The sequence below is a fragment of the Xiphophorus hellerii genome, chromosome 21 (genome assembly GCF_003331165.1).
Source record: "Xiphophorus hellerii strain 12219 chromosome 21, Xiphophorus_hellerii-4.1, whole genome shotgun sequence".
Lineage (NCBI taxonomy): Eukaryota > Metazoa > Chordata > Actinopteri > Cyprinodontiformes > Poeciliidae > Xiphophorus > Xiphophorus hellerii.
Window position 1 is genome coordinate 21,953,401 of NC_045692.1, and position 26,609 is coordinate 21,980,009.

Genomic DNA, 26,609 nt, shown 5'->3' on the forward strand with positions numbered 1-26,609 from the left:
ACCACAAACTTTCAGTATATTCTAACAATAAGAGGACATTATGAAAATCAGAATTTCTCATATTCCGCCATATTCAGGAATTCATGCTTTGTAGTGACTTTGCATAATATTTGTCAGATTGTGTTTTCTGACAATCCAATGAATCTGCATGTTTTGTATTTTGTTGTAAAAGTACTTTGTCAGAAAAAAACCAAAACTCACCAACTTCAGACATTTCAGGAACGCTGGCGTAGTACACCTCCTTTTCAAATCTGGGCGCGTTGTCGTTGATGTCGTGGATTTTTATGTTAAACTCGGTGTCGGGTTCGAGTTCTGTGTTCGTGGTTCTGTCCACGACCTTGGCGTGAAGCGTGTACATGGCTTTCTCTTCCCGGTCCAGCCGCTTGGTGGCGTGGATGTCTCCGGATTTCTCGTCGATCAGAAACAGGCTGCCAGCCCCGTCTCCGGTCAGGACGTACTTCACGGTGCCGTCGCCTTTGTCCGCATTAGAGTGCAGCTGGAAACCAGAAGACAAGTTTGTTCAATACAGAGAACAAATTTTAGAAAGTAATTCTGTCGGACCGAAAGGCAACAGTTTTAGTTATGGAAATGATAAGATTAATATAGAGCTGGACAATATGGCTGAAAAATGTAACACCATATAAGCATATTACATCAGTCAATAGTGATAATTATTTCTTCGTTTCTTGGTATAAAAATTTGAAATACTGCCAAACATTTGGAAGAAGATTAGGGCCACTGAAAAAAACAAAGATTTCTGACTTTAATCTCAGAATTCTGAGAAAAATTTATAATTCTGAGAAAAAAGTCAGAATTCTTTTTTCAGTGGCCCTAGTCCTCTTCCATACAAACTAGTGGCGTGACCTTTCCTGCTTTATCCTGTTTTCACTCCACGCTGTTATTTTTAAGCAGTTATAAGACCTGAACCCAAAGAGAGAGTGAGGTAGTTGATTCCACCAACCTTTCTAACCTGTGAGAGGTCGAGCTAAATAAACACTTTCTGCCTGCATCTCCCAGAATGCAGTGCAGTTCTGGATCTGAGATCAGTAAAATTACTGAATATTCTGTTTGAAATATGTATTGATATTCACCACATGTCTATCACAATATATATTGTTATTGGTTTATTATCCGTCTGTAGGTTAATACATATTTTCATAAATATTCTGTTTGTTGGAAATGCATTGCTATGTTTTTATTTTTGCAGCAATTTGGAGTAGGGCTGCAACCAACGATTAACAATTAACAAGTAATTGATTACTACTTTAGTTGATGATTATTTCATTAACAGATTAATCACAATTAATCCAATTAATCGTTTCAGTCCCAATTTTGAGTATAAATTAGTTCTATTACCTGTATGTTCCACAGGTTTTAACACTATAAATGCTTAATTGTAAATTCAATTTGACATTGTAGTACTGGAATATTTCCTTGGCTGCTTTACATCTGGTCTATAAATAAAATCTTTGAAACATTAACATTGCTATTTAAATCATACTTTTTAATTTCTGATGCCTTTGTTTTAGCTGTTTAAAAATAAATAGCCAGATTGTGTTTATAATCCCAATCTAAGAGGTCCAACAGACTGGCTCTTTTATTTTTCTAATGTGTAATGATGGACTTGGACTTTAACCTTCAGGGCACATAAAGACAATTACAAAGTCAGCCTTTTATCACCTGAAGAGAATTTCTAGCATTAAAGTCCCTAGAAGATTTTGAGAAACTTGTTCATGTATTTATTTTTAGTCTAAATAATTACTGTATGAGTGTCTTCACAGATCTGCCTAAAAATATCAGTTACAAGCAAAAACAGAGCACATTACTCCAGTTTTAAAGTTATTACACTGGCTCACTGTTGCTCAGCAAATAGACTTTAAATTCATCTATTAGTTTATAAATTATTCAGTGGTTTACATTAAAGATCTATTCTTGTTGTATCAACCTTCAGGCCTCCAAACATGGAGAAGCAGAATTCAGTTTTTATCCATCACAAATCTGAAACTTCCAGAAAACTGCAAATGTTCCATTTTAGTACAATAAAATGTCACAATTTCACCAAAGATTTGTGTCTTTTCCTTTTGTTCTGGGCTTGACACACACATATTGCACTAAAACTAATTTTCTCTTGGTTTGGGACCTAAAAAAGTGCTATTTAATTAAAGTTTTACTTATATTACTTCTGATACTCTTCGTTATCATCAGAAATTCATGCGACTCATGCCTAATTCAAATGTTTTAACGTCCTTTCAAATCGTTTTGAATATTCTTCAGCTGTTTCACGGTGGTGCATTAAAGCTCCATAGAAACCCCTTGTGAGCGATGAAATAATGATGTAAACCCACCAAGGAATCGGTCTCGGTCTCTAAATCTTCGCCTCCCACTGCGGCGAGGGCGCCATCGCTCATTACTCAAGGTCAAATTATGCTCCGATTTCTCTCCCAGATTGGGCCTTTTTAAAAAAAATGAGAAAAATCTGACCCAGAGCAACAATTGCTAAAATTAGTCACCTCTGACCCATTGATCACCTTGAAGAGCCTGACGGTGTCGGCCAGGAGTAATGGCGCCATATTGTGACAGACACTTGATTCAAGCTCATTACTGCGCTGGATCTGTCAGCAGATATATTTAGAGCACTATCTCATGGGCTCACATTTTAAATGACAAGGAGTTAGGGACGAGGAGTGTACCTCGGCAGCTTATTAATATTAATGCCTGCATGCTGCGCGGGGAAGTAATTATTTTTTTTTCTCCCGCGTACGGAAGGAGCGATGCCAACAGCACAACTTTTGGATGGAAATCAGAAAAAACGCAACGCCAAGCTGGTCCGCCGCATTAGGGAACGAGGACGACGTTCGAAAACAAGACGCCGTCAAGTTCAAACGAGCAGAATACGCGGCATTTGGCTCTGTATTTGAAGAAAATTTCATGCAGATGAACCCTATTATTCCAAGTCTATTAAAGAGGAATATCAGTCCGCTTGAATGTTTACTTATTCATTGTTGTGAATTTGAATTCCCTCCTGAGCTTTAGGCCAGTGAACCAAGGATTTAAAGTGGGATGCTATGGATCTAAAAGCTCCTGCTGCTATTGACTATAATTTAAGCAGGTAGGAGAGTATTTGTATGAATTTCTTGCCCCCGAAACAGGCTTCTCATTCCAGATAAAAAGCCAAACGGGGAGGACAGGAATTGCAAATTAGCCGGCGCTAGAAATGCAACAGTGCGCAGTATTTGTTAATGCAAAACACATCAAAATAAATGAGAAACAAACACAGAAGCACCTTCTCCCTCTTAAAAACTCATAATTCAACAGTAATCCTTCATCCTATACTTTGAAACCAAATGTTTATCTTGGATATTGCGCGTAGGAGGACGCTGATCTCCTCAGCAACATGAGAGGAACATATTTCATCAACGTTATTCAGAACTGGGACTCTTCAGACTTCTTCTTAATTAGGCCAGAAGAATTTCAGACCACAGGAGTTGCCTTTTTTTCTCCCTCTAAAGCTTTTGATTATATTTTGCACTGTTTTTTTTATGTGATCATTACCATATTTCCCTGTCTGTGTTGCTAATCCTGTAAAATAAAAATGAATATGAGAATAACAAACAAGCAGCCATCAAAGACTCCTGTACTTTACCAACAGAGCAAACATGCTTCCATAAAAACATCCATCAGTCTTTAGATAAACTTGTATTTTTAAATAGTGTTGGTGAAAGTTTTCACACCCAAGTGAACTTTTTAACACAACAAAGAAAGTTTAATGCTGACTTTCCATGTTCAGATGATGGATTCTATGAGATGTCAAAAGTTTGGGAAATTATTTTATAGCTTAACTCTGCAAACATTTGCAATGTGAATGCAGTTATTGACTGCAGCTATAATGCAGCTTGTATTTAATAAAATATTTAAAGATGCTACCCACCAAACAAACCAGTGGGTTTCTCAGCAACTAATTAATCGGTAGATGCAATTTGTCCCAAATAAAATGCCCCTTACCTGCAGAAACTAAAGTGTCGGGTCTATCATTAAGAATGTGCTGCGGACAAAGAGATTTGGTGGAAAATAATAGGAAAAAATTGGTTCAACGTTGTCACTAAAGATCAGGATAGAGTTTATTCCTTTTGCAAAACTCAAGCAAAGTCTGAACAAATGTGAAAGATTGATAAATTCCTGTGGCTGACCTCATGAACAGCTGTATAGCTACATGTTTTTGTCATCATTGCACCGTATGCTTAGTGGTTAAATCAAAGATCGATGCGTCAAGCTAGGCCCAAAACAATAAATGTTTGCTTTGGCTACAGATAGGTGCAGCTTCTTTGTAAAGCAATAACTTTTTAGACATGTGGTGCAAATATTCTGACAAATGTGATCAAACATAGTTCAGATACGTACTAGTAAGTAAATACTCACCCGCTTTTTACAAGTGCAAAATGCACCCGACACAATAAGCCAAAAAAGATGCATAGATGTGACAGAAAACACAATTGGTCTAATATTTGGAAAATTTTAAAAATAGAAGAGAAATATTCACCAACAAAGCCAATTTTGAGCAGCAGGACAACCTAATAAATCCAGCATATCCTCATGTTATGGCACAGCCAAGCTGCTGTGACTCCAGGCGGTTGAGGCTACCGCTAACATACCCTTGGTAGCTAGCTAGCTTTTTTACATCTATTACAGGGACGCAGGTCTTAAATTCCATTCAATGGGGTCTTAAAAAGTTTTAAATTTTCTTTGTGGAACATCATTAAGTTTCAGATTTTTCTGGCTTGGGTCGGAACCCTGAGAGCCTTATTTTGCTGCCTGACTTAGCCGACCTGCTAACGGCTAACGGCTGCCATTATGAAGACATTTTCTGTTGTTCATGTCACCTGTCAGTAGCCTGATTAGTGAACACCACACATTTAGATAGTAACCTGTTTTTGTCCTCTTGCTTGCTAAAATTCTCACTAAGAGCTTCTGCAAACAAGGAACATTTGTGCAAACAGTGATAGTATGAAATATTTCAAAATGTGCCAGGAACACAGATTTATCCAATAATACCACAAAAACTCAAAACTCCCTCGCTTTAAAGACTACAAACCAAAGTGTGCTGCTTTTCTCTGACACGTGAATCTATATTCATGACTTAAATCTATATCAGTTTGCACAGCTTGCAAAAAAACGCCTTGGTAATTTTGAATAAGTGTGGCACAAAGTGTTTTTGCACAGCCTCCCCTTAGAAAATCAAATGTTAGCACATCCGCACTATATTTGCAGAGACTTAGCAGCTCGTCTTCCAAGGCCCCGTTGCACAAACACAGCCTCTTCAAGGCCTTACAACAGAAGCACAGAGGAGAGCCTTGATGAGTTAAATCGCTTTGCACAAACACTGAGGAATTGTCAGTAAAGCAGCAAAAAATCATTGGCAATTCTTGTCAGGTCTCTGGTAAGCATTGCTCGCTGCTGCAAAGAGGAGATAGCAAAATAGAGCACAGAATGGATGCAGAATAATTACTCTTTCTCCTCTCTCTCTCTGCGCCTTTTAAGACCTGGGTTGTGATTCTTTACTGTGCTATAATGTCACATCTGCAGGTTAAAGTTGCAGCACGCCGTATCTCTTAATGCGCTTTACGATTTTCCATTACTTACGCAAAAATTTATCAAACGAGGCCTTCCTTTCCGAATTCCCCTGGATGCTTATTGTCCAAATATTAGCACAACAAAGCAAGCTACCTTGAATATTTTAATTTAGGCCAGCACATTTTGTTTACAAGGCACAGCACAATGCAGTGTACCAAGAATTTAATAGGATTTAGCTCACTTCAAACACACCACTCCAGTGCTCCTGAATCCAAAGTTTGCGGCTGTATTGCTCAGCATTGCAAGTGTTCACACTTCACAGCCTCGCTTAAGAAGTAGGCCACCGCAGCTGCAGACAGCACAGAGCTCATACTCACTAATGGCCTTCTCAAAGTATGTTAAAATGAGATTTTTTTTCTTCCTTTTTCTTCTGATGGGACGGTGGTTTTGCACTTGATTGCATAGGATATGAGTGGACCAAAAGATACGCCGTGCTTTTTTTTAATCACGACGACAGCTGCGACAAAGCAGAGGGTAAAAGGTTGCAAATCCTACAAACGGAATGAGTAATTGTTTGTCTATGTCATTTTCTGGTATCTGTCAGCAGCATTCGGCACGCAAAAGCCTGAAAACTGCGTGTCTTTTGAACGCTGCGATAAGCATTATTGTGGAGCAGCAGTGCACCGCTTTTCCTTTCAGCTGAGCAGAGGGCTATAAAAGACTGACAGTTCTTTACATCTAGTTTCACTGCCATAATCAAGAAATCAACCTCAAGTGACAGTTAGCGAGCGTGCAAAGGCTGATTGGAGAGGTTTGATTGAATGTGAAATAAACAAGGTTTCCCACAGTGCACTGCAAAAGGCTATTAAGTGATCTTTATGTGGAAGACCATCAAGGCTTTGATCGCTTTGTACAAAACATGAGTTCTTTTCGCAGTTTCATTACTTTCTTTTTTTCTGTCTCGCTTCTTTTTTTCTTGCAGTCAACTTTGTGATTACATAATTGCACAACGTATGTAATGCATAATTTATGTCAATTATGTAATGGGCAATTATGGGGGAAGGAAAGACGCGATGTTCCTTAAAAATAACACTGTAATGAATCAAATTCATATTCTTCTCTTAATCAAGTTTACAGTCTTTGAGGTCAAGTTCAAGTCTTGACGCTAGATGTACAAAGTTTCTATAAAATCATCGAAACAGTGAGCCAAAAGTCAATTTTAGATAATTGACTTTCCAGATGAATCTTTCGTCTTTCACCTCCACTCCAAAGTCCCCAACCCAAGTCTTTTGACACTGCAAAACACAAAATATTGCCAAGTTTTTTTGTCTAGTCTCTAGTGGAAATATCTTAGTACAATTCAAATAAGACAAAACTAACTGACATGTTACGTTTCAGCCTGTTATAAGAGCTTGTTTTATGTAAAATATTTCTTAATATTGATGGAAAATGTACTAGTTTCACTAGCAAATTATTTCACTTACGTCTTATAATTGAAATAATCAGCCTGAGGAACAAGTACTTTTTATGTATTTTATATTATATATACATAATTGGACCTATAGAAATTGCATTCCCTGATCATTTTATATTTTTTTCAAAATGACCACCATGGCTGTCATGGAAAATTAATATTTATCTAATTGCAGTAAAATCTATAATTAGATAAATATGTTTAGTGTTAAATCATAGCCTACATATTTTAAATCATGGAAATCAAATGTATTTTCTTGATCTTTTTGCGCATTTTTCAAAATGTCCGCCGTGGTTGTAAGGGAGAATATATGTTTGCATTAAAATCGGCACTGGTTACTGCCAGTGATGGGCACAGCTAGCCAAAAAGATAAGTTCATTAGCCACTAAATGTCTAAAGAAGAATCTTAGATAGGCTAGTGCTAAACTGCTAAATACACAAAAAAATAGCAGAAGCTAACATTAAACACAAAAAATTACCGAAAGATAACCCAAAATGGTTAAACACATGAAAAATTACTGGAAGCTAATGCTAAACATCAAGACAACTGTCTCACACATCTTCTTCTTCCATTTGATGACTGGCGTGAGACTCGCAAACAGCAAAGTCCTCCGTTTCTGATTCTGCTACATATCATCACTTTAAAGTTGTATGAATAGGATGACCAATATTACACACCTGATGTAACATAAAGTTAATCCAAGCTATGAAAATGGGTAATATTTTATGGCAATAATTGGTCAAAAAGTGCTAAAGAATGGTGGCCATCTTTAAAAATGGCGGTCATCCTGAAATTCAAGAGGTAAATCGGAAATACGAAAAACATTCAACCTGACCACGTTTTCCTCTGTTTGTTATATTTTCCATTTATTTTGTTTCTGTATTTACAAACACTAAAATGTTGCTACACACAATTGTAAAAACTACATGGGTATTTAACATAGTTTGAATTTTTATATTTTATAAAACTACACGCATAATTTTTTGTGTAAGATCATATTGAGGTTATTTACATAATAAATTTTTTTTGTGAACTTCACCCATAAAAACAATTAAAATAAAACTATATTACAAATAAAATGGCTTTTTCGTTTCTAAAAATGTATCATTTGAATGATTCTTTAAGGTGAATGCAAGTCCATTTTCCTGACTCAAAATTGACCTTTTGTTGATTTCTTTTAATACATGAAACCAAGGGTTTTTTCTATGTTCAGTAAATAAATGTAAGATTGAATATTCAACAGGCTGTTCTCATTTTTTATTTTACACTACAAAGACCTGAAAATAAGTAGTAAAATAAAATGTATTCTGATGTGGACTAGAAGTCTATCTGCTGTGATTTATGTAGATTACATGTGCATTATTGATGATGCCTATTCAAAACCCCATATAGATAATAACAGAAATCTGAATAAGTTGTAACAAAGGCATCACTATAAGTGCTCTATACAGCTTGGAGAGGTAAAATGGATTCGCTGTGATCGCGATCTCGAGAATCTCACAATCTGGCTGCCTTGAAAGGTGATAGCCACTGGGGAGAAATCAGAAAATGGAGTCAAAATTGGAATACTCCTCTGTTCAAGATGAGTCATAATGTTTTAAGAGATTGAATAGACCTATAATTAAATCCAAAGTTTGCTATTATCAAACTTGTCAGTGAAATAATATGCTTTTTCCTGTATTCATGCTTCCTCTATGAAGTCGTTCTGTTTCTCTGTCACCGGCAGAAGATTGTGGCTGTTGTTAGATTTACCGATGCGTATCGCCACGCCTCCGCCTGTAAAACAAGAAACACAGAGCCTTCACCACCACCGCCACCTGTAAATTATTTAACCGTCATGAAGTTCTGACAGTTTAATGACTTTAGACACAAGGAGAGCGCGGAGACGGCGAATGTGATTGCCACGAAAGTTGGATGCCAAGAGGCATCAAAGAGTTTGGGGAAAAAAGGAAAAGTCGTTGATGATTCACTGGATGGCTCCTTTTATACTTCACGGCAGCTTCTTTGCTGCATCATCACATATCAGAGAGTGAATTCATATATATTTTTTGATTGATATGTTTTCTTCCTTTCCATTTTGTCTCTCTTTTCTGTTTATTATACACTGCACCTTTCTCCTCACCCACATCAGGATGATAGTTTCTGCAGAGGAAGTTGTCATCCCCCCACCCCTCTCCACTCAACCCTTTCACGAGACACTTGTTTTCTCCGGAGACTGAGGTGCCTGATGAAAGCAAGCCTTCTTCTGAGAAAATTGGGTGTTGACAGTCGCCTCATTTCCCTCTCCGAGTTGATAACGGCGGCGTTCCACCATGCTGCCTGTCTTTACGGTGAGCCGGTGAGCTGACAGGAACCACTCTGATCTCCGGGACTGCAGATGAGAAGAGTTGTCCCAAAACTCCCTCGGATCGGTTGTAGTCCTTAAATTTGATCTCAAACCTGAATCTCATGCTGATAATGTGTCCAGCCTCCTTATCGTACTTTTAGTAAGTAGCTTTTTCTGTGGAACAAGTTCCTGACCTATGAAGACCTTACTACAAAGACAAAGTCTCTTGTTTTTATAATTTTGAAGACTGGTCAAGAGAAAGCCCCCTGCAAAACAGTTTTAAAGGGGACGTATTATGCAAATTTGTACGTTTTTGTACTTTTCCATTTGAGTCTCTACTGCTTCTAAACAGTCCAGCTGGATTTTGGCAACAATATTTTGTTTTTTGGTGTCTGGAAAATAAGCCATTTCAGAAAACTCAGCAGGCACTGCCCTCTCACCTAGTGACCCTGGCCCGTTACCTAGCAACCCCTGCAAAACCCAGTCCATTACCTAGCAACCCAAGCTGAGCTTCAGCACATTTGGTCAGTTGGTTTCACTGCAGTGGAAAATGGCTGCTGGAAAAGGCAAGTGTTTTGTTGTTGATTTCTGACCAATCAGCATTCAAATTCAAAAATACTTTATTGATCCCAAAGGGAAATTAAATGTTGTTGTAACTTATTAATTCAGATTCTTCAAAGAGTTATTGTAGATAGTGAAGGATGTTAGCAAGAAATATCTCCTGTGGCGGTCTATATTACAGCGAATCTGCAGAAGCCTCTTACTGAAGCACACTGTTTTTCTAAGACAGTCTTATGAAGAGCATGGTCAAGGTTGTCCATAATTTCATTAGTTTTACAAAGAATCCTTCTTTGCGTCGTCACGTCCAGACGTCACGTCTGCAGTCGTCCCCATTAAAGGACCAGCCTTGTTGAGCCTTTTTAAATCTCTGGCTCTAATGCTGCTGCCCCAAAAGATGACGGCAGAAGAGATGACGCTCTCAACAACAGACTCCTAGAAGATCTGCAGTATCTTTCTTCAAACCTTGAATGATCTTAGCTTCCTCAAGAAGTGTCCCGTCCAATCTGTTGTCCAGGCAAAAACCTGGTTGAGGTATTTACATTCCTCATTCACCTCCACTTCTTCTCCCATGATGGAAATAGGGTTAGATCTAACCCTGCTGTTTCTTCTGAAACCTACAGTCATCTCATTTCAAGATAAGATGATTGTTCCCACACCGTGCTACAAAGCGGTCCACTAGATCTCTGTACAAAGCTTCTTATCTATCTCTGATACACCCGACAACTGCAGAGTCATCTGAGTATTTCTGTAGATGACAAAAGTCTGACTTGTGCTGTAAGTCTGAAGTGTAGAGAGTGAAAAGGAGTGGTGAGAGTACAGTTCCCTGTGGTGCTCCTGTGTTGCTCTCCACCTGGTTAGAGACACAGTCCTTCAGTTTCACAAACTGTGGTCTGTTTGTGAGGAAGTCAGAGATCCAGGTGATTGGTCTGTGTCTCTATCCTCAATTTCTCTTTGTGATAATGTTAGTCTTATTTCAGTTATTCAGTGCTACTCCACATCCAGCCACTAAGGGTGACTGTCACATTGGTTACATAGAAAAGGCTTATGGGCACAGGCAGAAGAATAAACCTTCCTGTTAAATGCTAACAGAAGCTCAACATGTATGCCTCATCTTTTCTGTCACAGGTCAGTAAATGTGTCTTCTAATAGATATATGTTGTTGACTTTTAAGATTTGAGGATATTATTTAACTACTGAGTCATATCATTTGGTTTCTGATTAGTATTTTTGTATAAATCGGGACATATTCCTGTATGCTAACTCGTGCTAATGTTAGCGGATTTTGGGCATGTTTAAGCTAACTACGAAACAAAGACTGGTGAATTTCCTATGAACTTTTTGTACTATGATTTTTGAAATAATTTTCACAACATATTACATTGTTTTTGTCTCTGTTGTAGACACTGAAACCATCTGAACAAACCCTGTTAAGATAAATAACAATCTTGCTCAAATTAAATACAACTGTATAGGTAAAAAAATATATAAAATAAAACCTGAAAATCCCTACGTTTTCAGGCATTTAGCATATAAAAATAATTTTAGTGATTCTAACTGACCTAAAACAAGAAAAGCTTAGTTTAATTTAACTTGAGATAGTAAGACAAAATGTCTTTATTCATTAAGCATCTAGCTTCAACTGTAAACAACAATAACGTAAGTTTTCTCCAACTTATACTTTAATATCCAGAGAGAAATGGATAGTAGATACCAGATGATATTCTTCAGTGTTCCATCAGTGGAAGCTTGATTTTAGGTATAACTGTAATTTTTAACTGGATTAGGAGTGCGCTGGAAAGGCCATTGGTATGCACTCATGGGGATCTGAATGCTCCAGTTAGCTCTGCCCGTAACAATCAAGACTACTGGCAGCCCATCCATCTCCTCCCAATTACATCAAACACTAGCCCAACAAGCTAAACCAGCTATAATTACTCTGCAGACAATGCACTTGGACACTTTACCTTGCCAACGTATTGATGGTCATTTCCCGTGTACTCTTCGAGCAGAAAGAATTGATTCCACATCCATCCCCGTTTGGAACGCTGAAGAACCTTCCCATCACTCTCTGGCATCCCAAACAGATTCCCAATATTCCCAGTAATGAAAGGCAGGGCAGTACTGGGCCACAGGAAATAGAGCATCAACAGGAGCAGAGCTTGATTGCCTATCATGGTATCCAATCGGCAGGGAAATGTCCAGAATGACTTGTGAATTATGGAAATAAGCTGGAAGGTAGCCTTGGCAGAACAGGCATTGTATTTCCTTTCACTCGTGTCCTTTAGGTTTCTGTGAAGAGAGAGAACTGCAGTTAGCGTGGACTTCGTGACACTTTGTGCAGATTACAGCACAAGAATGCTCTTGTATCCACAAGCTTCAGGCTAAATTTATTCAATCGTAACATCAGTTTGTGCTTCATAAAATCAGTAGCTGGAGAACATATGACAACACCAAGGAAAAATATGTCTTTCACATGATTTATTTATGAGGGTGTTAAGCCTTAAAGTTTCTAATCTGATGCTGGAATCTCGTCTAAATTCAAATGTACTCAAAGTTATACAAAAATAAATGAAAAACATATTCAAATATGATTTACAAGCCTATGAACAAGCATATTTTTCATGACATAAAAATGTCAATGCTTTGTCTTTGGTAATGAATTTTAAAATTGATGGAAACCTCATAAAAAACAAGAACAATTTTTCAACATATGTCTACCTTGAAGGCCTAATTTTTTTCATTCATTGATAATCAAGTTTATTTTTATAACACATTTAACAACAAGGCAGTTCAAAGTGCTTTACATCGTAAAATCATAATAATAAAGTCAAAACTTGAGAAATCAGTAGCAAACATTGTAATTGGTCAAGTGCCATAATCAAAATCATCAATACACATCAATGTTTCAATGGTAGTGGGTCAAGAGAATAATAATAATTTTGACTTCTTGTCATAAATTCCAAATTATGTTTTTAAAAACTGTCCACGTTTTGTCAGGATTTCTATTTTTACTGTTTTTTCCACTGTTTGTTCCATGACAACATCAATAAATATCAATAATTTTGAAAATATGATTAAATGGAGTTACATGCATTTTAGTGATTTCAGTCACTTCTTTGAGCAAATTACACAGTTTTTAAGAAGAGTATTTGTGTTTGTGGGACTAAAATAGGAGTAATAAAATAGTCCTTTGATATAACCATTTCAGATCAGTAGATTTCAAGAATTATTCATTAGTTGTTTTTTTTAATACCTGAAACTTTACTGTTTTATCCCCAGTTTTCACTCCACACTGTTGTATTTTATCTTTAAGCAGTTATGAGAAACCTTAAACTGCTACTGCAAGTTACTCAACAGGTCGTTGCTAGGTAATACAAAGTTGTATACAACTTTGGTTGCTAGGTAACCAAAGTTGTATACAACTCTCTGGTTACCTAGCAACTCTCTGGTTGCTAGGTAACCAGAGAGTGAGGAAGTTAGTTGATGCCACGTCTCCCGTAATTCTGTGTGTTTCTGAAATGATTGAATAATCTTTGAGACGTGTTATCTATTGATACTGATGTGTATCAATGTGTCTATCGTGATATATATTGTTATTGATTTATTGTCACAATGTAACCCCAAATATCGCAATAAAACTTTAAGTTCGTATCGTCTACCCTTACTTGAGTCACTTAAATAGCCTTAAAGAGGCATTTTTGAGAGTCGAGTGCGTCAGATGTGAGGGGGGAAAAATCCCAGATACAACCCTACATTTGTTTTTCTCAAACTCACGTTTTATTTATACGCCTCGTTTCACACCCCGTTGCAGTGAGCAGCTTCTCTAACATGTGAAAATGGATCGCGTTGCTCACAGGAAGTCTCATTTTTAATCTCTACCCTCTTTTCACAACTCCTCGTAATTTTAGCTCTAGTTTATTTTACTTCCTTTAACTGAAGGGTAAAGTAATTGATTTTTGTTCCCACATCAAAAACTTTGTGAATCCACATGAGCATATAAGGAACGGCCAAAAATCATCCCCAGTTGCTGCCCAAGCTTTTATCTGCAAATAAGCTGTTTTCTGTTATTGGCAGTCTTCTTCCAAGACCTCACTATAAGGCTGTATCCCCAGCAGGAATGGCCCCTGACAGGTAATTTGGGTGTGCATGCATAATTTACCGTCTTTTGGGAGTTAATCCTAATAAATCTTTCTGCTCTCTTTAAAGCCATTTGTGAAGGCTGAAGTTAGAGATTTATCCTGAAAAGCATTCTCTGTGTAACTCTGGGACTGTTGAGGCTAAGTTCACACTGCAGGTCTTGATGCTCAATTTAGAATTTTCATTTTTATTTATTTATTTGTGTGTGATTGTGCATACTACTAATTAAACATGACCGCAATGAGACTTGTGGGTGAACCGTTTACGACTTTAATTGCAGTCCGCATGCGTAGAAGAATGTAAACGTCACACAGCAACGCTCTGTTTACGGAAATACCAATGGAAATGCTACCTTTTTATGGTGGTTGGCAAAACACTGAGGTCATTGCGCATGCAGGACACTGTCAGGTCATTTGCAGCTCACACAGAAGATCCTATACAAGTTGCATATATTTGGAAGTATAAACAACCACTCAAATAAAAATCCGATTTCACAAAAAAGCTGGAACTGAGCATTAAGGCCTGCAGTTTGAACATAGCCTAACGGGCTTTTGTGGAGAATTGACCGCAGTTTCTGTGGAGAAGTCTGTTTAGGAGACGTAGTTGGAGCTAAGAGTTATGGGATTATAAAGCGTTGAAGTGACAGACTTCTTTCATAATTTCATAATTAGAATTTTCGGCCATTGTTTACATCCTGATTTACCGCGTCCAACTTTTTCTAGTCCAGAATTATGACGCATGTCTCATGTCAGACTGAAGACGCTTTGAAAACAGTTGGATATATCTGAATTTGAAAGTGCAACGTCACGGTAACAAATTTTTCTGGATGATAAATTGTCCCAGTAATTACTGTGATAAGCAATATTGTTGTTTTGAGACGATTTTCAATAAATATATTGATAATGCCATAATAATGCAAGTCTGCTTACTTTAATTTTGCACAAATCAGTTCACACTGGAAGTGGAAAAACATTTTAAATATCCAAAATAAAACGCAAAACCCAAAAAACTATAAATAAAAACATATGAATAGGGCCATTTAGACTGCCTTGAAAAAGTTGGATTTTCCTGCTGTGTAAACTTGGCCCAAGACAGTTCAGTACTTTTAAATAAGAAGTGATTAATGTCTTAAATGAAACATCCGAATAAAAACAAAACTTCTAGTTCTAAGAATTAAAAATACAAACAATTTGAATATCTTTCCTAATAATTAGCATAATTTAAATCAGGGAATTTAAAGATATTTTTGTAAGTATGATATGTTGTAGTATATGTAAGTCATCAAAAGTACGCATCTTGGTGACATTATTAGTAAAAGTATAACAACAAAGCATGTTATTGGTATGATACAATGATGCTAATGATAGTAGGCAGCTTAGGAACAATAAAGCATCTGGTTAGTATTTGGGGCCACCCAAATAAAAATCAGCTTAGGGCCAAAAAGCCTTGGTCCGGCCCTGCGTATGCGTTATATGTCCAGTAGAGTCCAAAGTGTTGTAGTTTTCCAGGACTTAAAGCCATAATCATGTTGATTGGTGCTACATTTATCAGTAGGTATGAAATGTGACATAAGTGTGACACGAATGCTGCTGAAATCAGGGGAAGCGCCCGCCTTGCAATTAATCCAGTCTGATGCTTGTGATTGCATTTTCTAATTATCATTCCAGCCCGTCCTTGAGATTTTAATGGCATTCTGGATATTAATCTTTGATGTGGCGTGCCTATTAAGCATTAGGCCAGTGTTTCTTTTTCAAAAATTCTTCCAAACACTCCATTAAAGGATGAATGAGCGCGGTTGAAACCACGCCAGATCCTATAGGGTCGAGCTGAATTATCTCGACTTATTCAGCCCATTAAAAAAGCGGGGCGCATTAAAAGAAATTGTTTATGACTAGATTAACTTGTAGGGAGCTTATTCGGCTTGGCACCACAACACACACAGATGTGGAGAGGACCAAATTGTTAAATATGCTTTTATGGGTGGTTGTCTTTGAATGTTTTCTCTTAATCTTGGCAACTACGCATTCCGGCTGGCTGGCAACAACTTCACCGCGCTCCATTGCTTTAATCTGCAAATTATACATTCTTGTTTTGCTGAATAAGAACATCTTTGATCAGATACAAACGAGCTGTTCATCAGGATCTGCTTCCTGGGAAGAAAAAAAAAAAAAGAAAAAGCGCAGCCTTTGCAACATTGAATATGAATTTTCATGCACATGCCGTCCTAAAAAATGAACATGCAAGCTTGGGGAGAAAAACCGTAACTGAGCTCTGCAACTAAGCACTTTTGTGGATTCTCTAACTCGAGAAGTACAATAATTATAGCTGCAGTATGCTCTTGAGGTAAGCCTTCATTGAAGGTTTTAGAAGCGTAAAATATATGCAGTAAAGTTCAAATTTGTTCATACCCCTGGCAGATCCAGAGTTAATAGTTTTTATGCAACAAAGAAGTTGATTTCTGATGGGAAATGACAAAGGATTCTCTGAAAAGACGATAAAATAATGTAAAGAAATCAATATTCAGTTTTCAGGGAGAAACTTTGGCATTACAGTAGAACTTCAACTCGTCCAAAAACTTTCAGATTAGGCTTAAAACATTATTATTTTGAGTTAAATGAAACAAGCTGATCCAATTAAAAGATTATTTTAAATCTAAATCTTCCTGGCATTCAAAGAATGAGTTTAAACGTTTAACGACTTTTACGTCTTGAACAAAGCTTAAAGTTTTCTCAAGAACTTGCTGTACCAAATAAATGTGCTGTTAAACATATTTTACATATTTATTTGGTTATGATCAAATTTGTCATGCTAAACCTTTCGATTAAAGCGTTATATGTATATAGATTCACTTTCTTTCCATGTTTGTACTAAAATTTAACTTACATTAAAACAAATCTTGATTAAACTCATTAATCAAACATCCAAGTTTATCCACTAAAGTCCAGGATGTTATTGTGTCTTCATGTTTAATGCAGTTTCCGCCAATCTGGATTACACTTCTCCAGTTTAAGATTAAAGGAAAAGATTAATTTCTCAACTATATGTACTTTCTTTCATGTTTCTATTCATTATTTAATATCAAGTGGTTCTTATAATTAACTTTAATCAAAATCCAGCTTTTTTACTTGAGGCAATGATAGAAGGAATATTTCCCAGATGGATAAACATAGAAAAAACTTATTTTTTTCAAAAACATCTATATTTTTTAATTTAATACACCTGCTGGTATTACTTCTTAGTTTAAACTTATACCAGTTAGGATATTTTTTTGATCATAATCAACTTTTTCATGCTAAAAGTTTTCAAATAAGCTAGTGGTGTTATTTTCTATTCATTTAAAGGGTTTAAATATATTTTTTCACTTTCTTTCAATGTTTGCACAAAAAATTAATGCAAATTAAAACAAAGTCATGATTTAAACCCAGTAAAGTACTGGATGTTATTGTGACATCTTCATATTAAAATCTGTTTGCCAATTTCTTTCAATATATATTAAACTTTTCTAATGTAAAATTAAAGGAGAAAGTTAATTTATCCACTATATGTATTAAGAGGTCCTATTAATTGACATTACTTGAATTAATGGTATAAGGAATATTTTTCATATGAATAAACCCAAACTTTTTCTTTTTAACAAAAACAGAAATTTATTTCAATTTAATGTCTGTTGGTTTTACTTTTGAGTTTGAGCTTGAATATAGAGATTTCCTGGTTAGAATCAACTTTTTCACATTAAAAACTTAGTTAATTTCTCCACTATAAGTATTTCCTTTAATGTTACTATTCATTATTTAATATTAAGATCTCCTTATATTTAACCTAAATCAAAATACGGCTTTTTTTTACGTGAGGCAATGATAGAAGGAATATTTCCCAAATGAATAAACCTCATAAACATCTATTTCTTTAAATTTAACATGCCTGCTAGTGTTATGAAGTTTAATCTTAAAATGGAGCTATAAATATACTCGTATATAGATGTATTTATTAGCAGATGCAGCGTTATGTAAGGATTGGACCATATAATTAGGCATCAACAATCCAAAAACTCCCACGCACAATTTGAAACAGCCGGCTATTTCGATTCAAGAATTATGTGGAGCAATATTCAGCAGTGAAGGTCTCGAATTACAAGAAAACAGAGAAGAAGACGACAAGGTCATGCATTTGGGTTACACATTTAAAAAAAAAAAAAAAAAACATAACTCAGACTGACATAAGCAAACAAACAAACAAAAAAACACTATGCGAGGTTTGATTTCCAAACTATTGCAATCTGATTGGCAGGTTTAGTGACTCCAGTGATTGCTTGCAGGGACAGAGTGTAAATCTACCTGGGGGTGGGGGAGGGGGGAAATGGACAGGGTTGGTGGTGGGAGGGGGGGTTGCAGTTGCAGCTACACCTGCCTCCACTTGGTGGCGCCCTAGCCCTTCTCAACGCCGTGTGGCTGCAGTCTTTGGCAGACCTCGGCGAGCTTTACTCATGTTTTGAAATCCTCAAAGCAATTTTGTGATACAGTGCACACTTCCAACACAGCCGGCTCGTCTGGGCTGGACGTTTCTTGAAAAGAGTCTGACAGTTAAAGTGTGCCGTGAAACCCAACCTGTGTATTATTTAGAAGAAGAAGACATTCTCGCTCGACTTTCTTTGGGGTTCATTAGAAGAAAAAAAAAAGACTCAATATTCATGTATAAAAAGTGAAACATGCAGCAGTTTCTATTCTAATTTGCACCAACTGTAATAGCATTGCATTGTCAACCCCTAAAAAAAAAAGTCACTTAAGAGTGAGGAAAAAATAAAAAATGAAGCCAGTCAGGGTTGGATTAAGTTTGTGCTTTGGAGCACATGTCCAAGATAAACACCTGGAGCTATTTTTTTATTTTTTTTTTAGAGATATGAACGCTACACCGCCTCTCCATCAAATCACAGCACAAGTGCGACTTTCTTTCTTGTGGAGACTCAGAAAGTCAAACAGGTGCAAACACCTGCTGTATGTGCGTAGACACACACAAAAAAAAAAAAACGAAAAAAAAAGAAAAAACCAGCAGGGATGAGTGACAGGTGTCATGCTTAATCTGAATTAACAGCTGCAGAAACAAAAAAAAAGATGGATTCATGAGGAGTTTTCAGTCTTATTTTTTTAAATCTTGACGTGATTATGGGTTGAAGTAGCATGTAGATGAGATATGATGGATGGATGAGGAGAAAGGAGGAGAAAACGAACTGCTTTACCTTTGGTTTTGCTCTGCTTAGCATCCATCTGTGTGTCTGAGTGAGCGCTGCTCCGTCTCGGCGCTTAGCGGTTGGAGAATCGGACTCCTGACGGCAGCGCTTACATTCCAGAACTGACAGCGGCACAGCTGCTGCGAATGTGTATGGGACTGTGTGTGTGTGTGTGTAGAGGAGAGAGAAAGAGGTAGAGAGAGAGGGTCCTCCTCGCTCGCTCACTCACTTACTCCTCCTCCTCCCCTTCGTCCACACTTTCCTTCTTTCTTTCCATCATCTCTCACAGTCCCCTCCTCTTCTCTTTCCTCCTCCAGCAGTGCATCAATCCCGTCGGTGGATGTCACCGAGGCGGAGGCGACTCTGCCCCCTGATTGGCTGCCATTCACAAGTTACAGATAAAGGGGGATGAGAAGAACCAGAGCTCCGACTGACGTCTAATCTTCCCTCAATGATGGAGGAATGAAGGAGAAAGAGGCCATAACTTGTAAATCAGAGTAAGAGAGGGAAGAAGGTGGGTTTCGTTTTGACCAGTTTAGCTTCATCTTCATCATCTTCGACTCGTAGACTTGGCCGCCAACGTGAGGCAGGTGCACACACACAGAGTCCAGGCACTCTGTCATCTCTCCTCATTACATGCTGGATGCATATCAATCCGTCTGCATACAGCGCGGCCCACAGAGAGCCATATAACATCTGTGTGAATGCACAATCGAACCTCAGAGACGTGGAGAATAAATAAAATAATAAAATTACCAAAATACGGTCATGAAATTGCGAGAATAAAGTCAGAAAACTACAAGAAAAAAGTCAAAATTGTGAGAAGAAATTCATAAAATTCCGAGATTAATTATGTAACAAGAATAAAGTCAAAATTACAGGAATAAGTCATAATATTACAAGAATAAAGTTGAAATAATTAAAAAATAAAGTCGTACTCTTAAGAGCATTGTCAAATTACAACTATTCTCTTCTGACAACTTTATTCTAGTATTTGAGTTTAATCTTGTACAACGTCTCGTAATATTTCAACTTTATTCTCCTACAACTTTATTCTACAATAAATAATAATCAATTTTATTTATATTGCCCTTTATATATCAAATTGAAATCTTAAAGGGGGTGATGGCAAGCTACTGGATTGTAGCTACAGCTGCTCAGAGGCAGCCTGACAGAAGCTAGGCAGTCATTTTCTGCCACTGGCCCAAGGACACAAACAAGGGCAGGCGGATCAGGAATTGAACCAATGAACTACCAATTACTGGGCGAACTCCTACAACCGTCGCCCCCATTAAGACTTTACTCTCATACTTTTAATTTTTTAAATAATTTTTTCTTAGTATAGCCCAAATACTCTTCATGTCGTAGACTTGGCCGCCAGCGTGAGGCAGGTGCACACACACAGAGCCCAGACACTCTGTCATCTCTCCTCATTACATGCTGAATGCATATCAATCCGTCTGCATACAGCGCGGCCCACAGAGAGCCATATAACATCTCAGTTCAGCTGGAAGGAACAGAGGGAGGAGTGACGTGTGATGGATCTGATGAGGATGGGGGACGTTGCATCTTTAAGGGTGATTTCACACTGTTTGGTGCGTTTTAATCAACTAATTTGACTATAAAGTCCAGGTCACTGGGGGAGGTGTGAATATGCAGTCGAACGATGGAGTATTAGAGCCACACTAAGAAAAATCTTTTTTAAATGAGAATAAATTCCTTATATTCCAAGAATAAAGTCCTTTATTCTTGGAATTTTTCCTCAGGTGATGGAAGGCCGGCTTTGTAACTGTCTTTATGTGTCTCTAAAGGTTCACACCCAGATTTTTGGTCTGATATCTAGTTTCTACCTGTAATAACTGACTCTAGATCATATGTGTCAAACTCAAGGCCCGTGGGCCAAATCCGGCGAGTGGGAGCATGTAGGTATAGGAGGAGTCCCAGGATTGAGCCTTGGGGTGCGCCACATGTGACTGATGAGAAGCTACGCAAAGAATAAAATGTTGATTTTCTTATTTTAAAATGGAATTCATTATTCACTTTTAATGTGTTTCCAATATTATGCAAAAATGATTAAGTGATTAAATAATAAATCTGCAGAATGTGCCAATTATCAGATAATCGATTACTAAAATAGACCCTAAATACCATGTGTTGGTCAAACACATCAAATCCCCTGAAAAACTTTGACCTTGTGATGAAATGTGCAATAGTTCAAGTCTGTTAAGACTCTGGAGATCTTTAGACATCTCCATATTTCCTTAAAACACACCAGACCGGATAAAGTGACTTTTAAAAGACCGCCAGTCGTTGCTTGATGAATAATGTAAGAAAAGAAGCAGCTCCGCTGGCCAGCTTCAATCTGAGCTGGAATTTTATTCTGCTGATATCAGTGTGCATAGATTATCAGCTGTAATGCGCTGCACCAGATAAATAAAAATGCAAACAGGCCAAACTAATTAACATCCAAACGAGTGGCGAGGTAGCCTCCCTCTGATGCCAAGCCAAGTCCTCCTCGCACTCCATAACTCAGCCCCTCGTTGGGTTCATGGCGCTGGGAGATTAAGAAGTAGGTGTGTGTGTTTGCATTTGTTCCCCCTGTGTGCAGTGTTTACCGAATGGTGGTGTGAGTCTGTGTGTGGCGTTCTCTTGCTAACAAGCCTCTGAAAAAAGGAAGCAATTTTGTACCTCTCTGCATAGAATTAGTAATAATTTAGTTGCTATTTACACCCCTGGGATGTTAATTACGCTGTTGTTACGCGGCCCAAACAACTCGGCAAACATCAGAGAATGAGAGCGAGCATTGTTCCAAGCTGCTTGAGGAAATACAGGAACATTTTCAGACTACACTTCTTTAGAAAACACACAAACAAGCAATATCTTCTCATTTTAACTTCACAACCTTATCCCCAGCCAGCGATTCACACAAAGCAGGTTTTTTTGTGCCTCTCTTACTCTCTAGATGAGGATTCTATTACATTAAATCAAAGTTTTCCAGCCTGCAGAAACAGCTTCCTTAAGTAAGAGGTGTCTCTTGATGCTCTCCTAATACGGGGTGTCAGCTTCCATCAGCGTCACGAGAGCATACCACCGAGTTTCGCCCCTGATCGGTTTTCCGATGTGCCGCACCTTCCCAAAGCTGCCAACCACTGCGGATGCTTGGTGGCTGTTCTTTGTGCTACCATCAGAACGCCAGCTGATGACAGGTTGTTGATTTGCCTCCTTGTTTGGCAGTGGTTGACTCACATTCAGCGAATTGTCCAAGCTCCCATTTTTCTCTGGTTTTTTTTCGTTCATCTTAAAGTTGACCAATTATGCTTCCTTGAACTGGTTAGTATGAATTTTCGTGACATACAAAACATCTTAATTACATGTTTCTGCACAAATTCATTCTTAGATAATGAGATTTTAGTCAGAATTAATTGTTGTAGGGCGTCTTGTCATTTTAAATCCAAATAAGCTGCTTCTGGCCACACCCGCCCAACTTAACATTTACACTACAATGAAAGTGGCTGCAAACAGATGTGCAATTATACAACCGTACATCTTTGAAAAGCAGAAATAGAGCCTCCTGCACAACCAACAAGGATGCAGTATGTGGTTTCTGGATGGTAAGTCAACAACAGAATCATTGTCTTTTCCAGCAGCCGTTGTACAGCACATACAGCAGTAAAACCAGCTGACCAACCAGCCGCTTGGGTTGCTAGGTAACGGGCAAAGACTGCTGATTGCTGACGTTACATTGCAGAGGTTTTTGAAACTGCTCATTTTCCACACACCAAAAAACATTAACTGAGAGACAATTTCCAGGATTAAAAGACTATCTTACGAGAATAAAGTTGTTACAATTGTTTCATAAGTGCTAACAACTTTAGCAATTATGCAATTATTTTATAATTGCTAACAAATGATTAGCCAGACTGGCTAATAATTGTGAGGAGTGAATGGTGCAAGTCAATGACTTAATGTAATATATGGTTTCCTTAGACAGAAAACGTTTTTAACTAATTTGAAAAATAAACATCTTGTCGTTTACGTTTTCATGATAAACAACAACATGAACTAATCAAAAATTTTGCTCATGATGGTTGTCCACCTAAAAAAAATAATTTTAAGATTTAACATACTCTTGGTGTAGAGACAAACAACTAATTAAAAAATACCTTAAGTTTTTTCCGCTTGTATTGATTCAAGTCATTGAATGTAAAGTTCAGCAAGGCAGTAATTACCAAATCTCATGCAAAGACACAACAAGGAATCTCAAACAGTCGTCCAACCCACCCTATGTAGTTCTTAAATTTCGGTTTTGAGCAAATGAGCAAACGATGAATTCAAGAATGTAATTAGGGCCTGAGAACTTAATTAGCTTCTTGGGTCTTTGGCTTGTTCACAAGAAGCTAATTAAGGTCCAGGAACTCTGTAAATGTTATATGAGAGCTGAAATGCACAAAATTACAAACAAAATTTCATGTTAGGGAATTCAAACATTTTTTCTCTCAATATTTTATGTAATTTAGGAGATTTTGATTCTGTTCTTATACATAGTCAGACCTCCGTTACAAATATGTCCGTAAATATTTTAAGTAAACTTGAACAGCTACTATTTGTAGTTGATACTGTTAAGCCCATTTCTGTTATTTGGTAATACTGACTGCATAGAAAAAAATACATTATTTAATTATAGTTAACAATGCACTCAAAGTTGATCTCCTGTAAATTTAGCATATTTTCATTTGTTTTCTCTGGTTTACATGCTTTAAGGATCAAGTATTGACACAAAATTATTATTTAATTAGAGCACCTTATTACCACCAATGTCACAACTATTCCTTTTTAATTGCAGTTTATGGTAGATGAACTGTACTTCATATTAATATGCATTTTGAAATGTAAACTGGGTTTATATAAGAAGTTTTTAGTGGTTAGAAAGATACAGGATATAAAACAAATAGTGTAAAAGTGCGTTATATAAAGTACACTGGCTGAATTGGACGAGAGTTTGATCTGGTTTCATTTAAATTCATTTCACAGATTAACTGCAGCCTCACTGAAAGCTTTGCTGAGACCAACTAACCCTGGGTGAAAATCTATAACAGAGCTTCATTTCCTAGTTCAAGGACACTTTCACTGTTTGAATGGCTCTTATTAGACACGTTAGCTATCACAGGGCCTGAGCTGCCTTTATATTACACAGACTTGGATCCGGGTTCGGAGTTTATCCGAGGTTTATTGCTCTTGTGGAACCGTTCCTTTCAAAAGGCAGTTCAAAAGAGGGCCTCCATTTATATTTTGAACTATAGATATTTAATATTCATTTTTAGCAAGACTAGTAATGAATGAAAACCTGAAAAAAGGACATGTGAAATATTAAACTGGAAAGGAATAAGTCATTTATTGTCACTTAAAATGCCCCACATGAGATGTATATTATCTAATAACCTATCAATTAATCAATATATATAGATAGAACAGGCAACATTTTCAATTCAGAAATCCTTTTTGCTGCTAAATTAAGTAAATAGACATGAACCCCACAACATAATGTTCAATGTTTTTGATCTGATATTTGTCATTCAACTGTCAGATTGATGCAAAGTGCTATTCTACGTACAGTCATAGTTAATAAATTAGAATGTGTTCGCCAATGAAGCTAATTAGTCAGATTAAATGAACCTTTTGAAAATCGACAGGTTATAAACATACACTTGTGCATCAGATCTACAGACTTACAAGAAATGCCATCCTTTATGTATAAAAAGAGACATTGTTTTAAATTTTTAACTTGTAAAAGTCTTTTAATTAACTAAAATTAACACGAGAAAGTCCTGACCCTTTTAAAAACAAAATGTAATGTATGTATTGGGTTGTATATTTATGTGTTGATTGAAAAGCATGACTTTGGATACCTTTTTTATGAATTGAACATGATTCTCTATGGAATCCTTTGGAATTATCGTGTCCTCTGCTGGGCTCTCCCCTTGTGCCTGTTCTCTGTTTCACATGTTGGAGAATCAACCAGGGGTCTGCGTGTAGATTTATGTAACAACACAGCAAAAAAAAACACCAACAGGAGCAACTTTGTTCCCATCATTTTTGTTAGAGCCGATGAAAATCAAACTTGTGGTCCTGATATTGAAAATCTTTGTATTAAAAATTTTCTTTTGCTCCAATATCTGTCTTCTGTTAGCTTCTTCTTTCTGATATGTCCTCCTTTTTTGTGTATTTTTATTTTTTCTCGATCGTACTCCCAGCAGTCGCTGAAGTTCCCACTGAGCATGCTGAAAAGGCAGCGATTAGTCTTCTCCGGACTCGTATTTAATTCAGCTGTAAATCTAAAGTTTTTCCTTAAAGTAAAGTTCAGACGGCACAGTTTTCAGTGCCATTGTTTGCTTCGCACTATGCGATGTGTTTATCTCTTAATCGGGAGTTTAGGAGTCCCAGAGGGTTCATTCTACACAAATGATCAGCAACGGGGGGTCGAACTCTGCCAGATCTTTCACTACACTGAACCCCCCGACTTATCTGATGGATCTTTATCAAGGAATTAGAGCTGTCATGCAGACAAATCCCTCTTTCACATCATTACTGTGTTTTACACCACAATTCATATAGCTCCTGGTGGTTTAGTCGCTTTCACTCAACATTTTGTTGGAGAAAAAACTCAATATTTCCCTCCAAGCTTTGTCTTTCTCAACTCTGCTGTGATTTTGCATGCTGAAAATAGTCCTTCACGCACAATACCATCTCCACCATACGCTCTCCGTTGTGACCATTGCGTGTTTTTCTTGTTGCATTCCCCTCTTCCCTCAATTGTTGTTGTCTCATTGGCACCAGCTCCTTCTGGCATCTTGCTTCACCACAACCTTCTCCAAAATATCTGGGAGCATAGATACATGTCTGGTAGGGGACTACTAACTGCCATCAATCCTCCTCAGATCTGGGCTATTTGCCTGCAACTTGCAACGTTTCTCTGAAAATCAGGTCTAAAATGGTGTGAAGTGATAACCTGGCTCCAGGCACTGTCTTCCTCCAGACTTTGTGGTTCATTTTTACCAAACACATTATGTTTGCCTGGGAGGAAGTGTAGTCTTAGGAGGTATATATGAAAATATATTTTTTTCTCCATGTTATAGAACATTCCCTCTACTGTTACTATAAATAAAAATATTCTACAACATGGCGGTGTGAGTGTCACACTGTTTTGAGTTTCTCTTGACATTTTAAATCTTTCCAACACCTCCAAACTCAACATTTACATTCGCACATGAAAATGGCTGCAAACAGTTGTGCAATTATACAACCATACATCTTTGAAAAG

At 37.3% G+C, this 26,609-nt stretch overlaps 1 protein-coding gene and 1 long non-coding RNA gene across 4 annotated transcripts in view; both read right to left on the reverse strand.

Annotated features, from left to right (window-relative positions):
- The window catches only part of LOC116711868 (cadherin-10-like), a 55,909-nt gene extending 36,422 nt beyond the window's left edge, over positions 1-19,487 (reverse strand). For 2 of the 3 annotated variants that reach the window (XM_032551455.1, XM_032551454.1), the window contains exons 1-3: positions 19,301-19,485; positions 11,895-12,219; positions 202-496 (exon numbers count right to left, since the gene is read on the reverse strand). In XM_032551455.1, the coding sequence (XP_032407346.1) occupies positions 202-496; positions 11,895-12,104 (505 nt within the window). In that variant the 5' untranslated portion in view covers positions 12,105-12,219; positions 19,301-19,485. Of the gene's footprint in view, positions 1-201; positions 497-11,894; positions 12,220-19,300 lie in introns of all 3 variants that reach the window. The other variant, XM_032551453.1, reaches the window with a different exon arrangement.
- The window catches only part of LOC116711869 (uncharacterized), a 463,421-nt gene that overhangs the window by 40,382 nt on the left and 396,430 nt on the right, over positions 1-26,609 (reverse strand). The window lies entirely within an intron of this gene.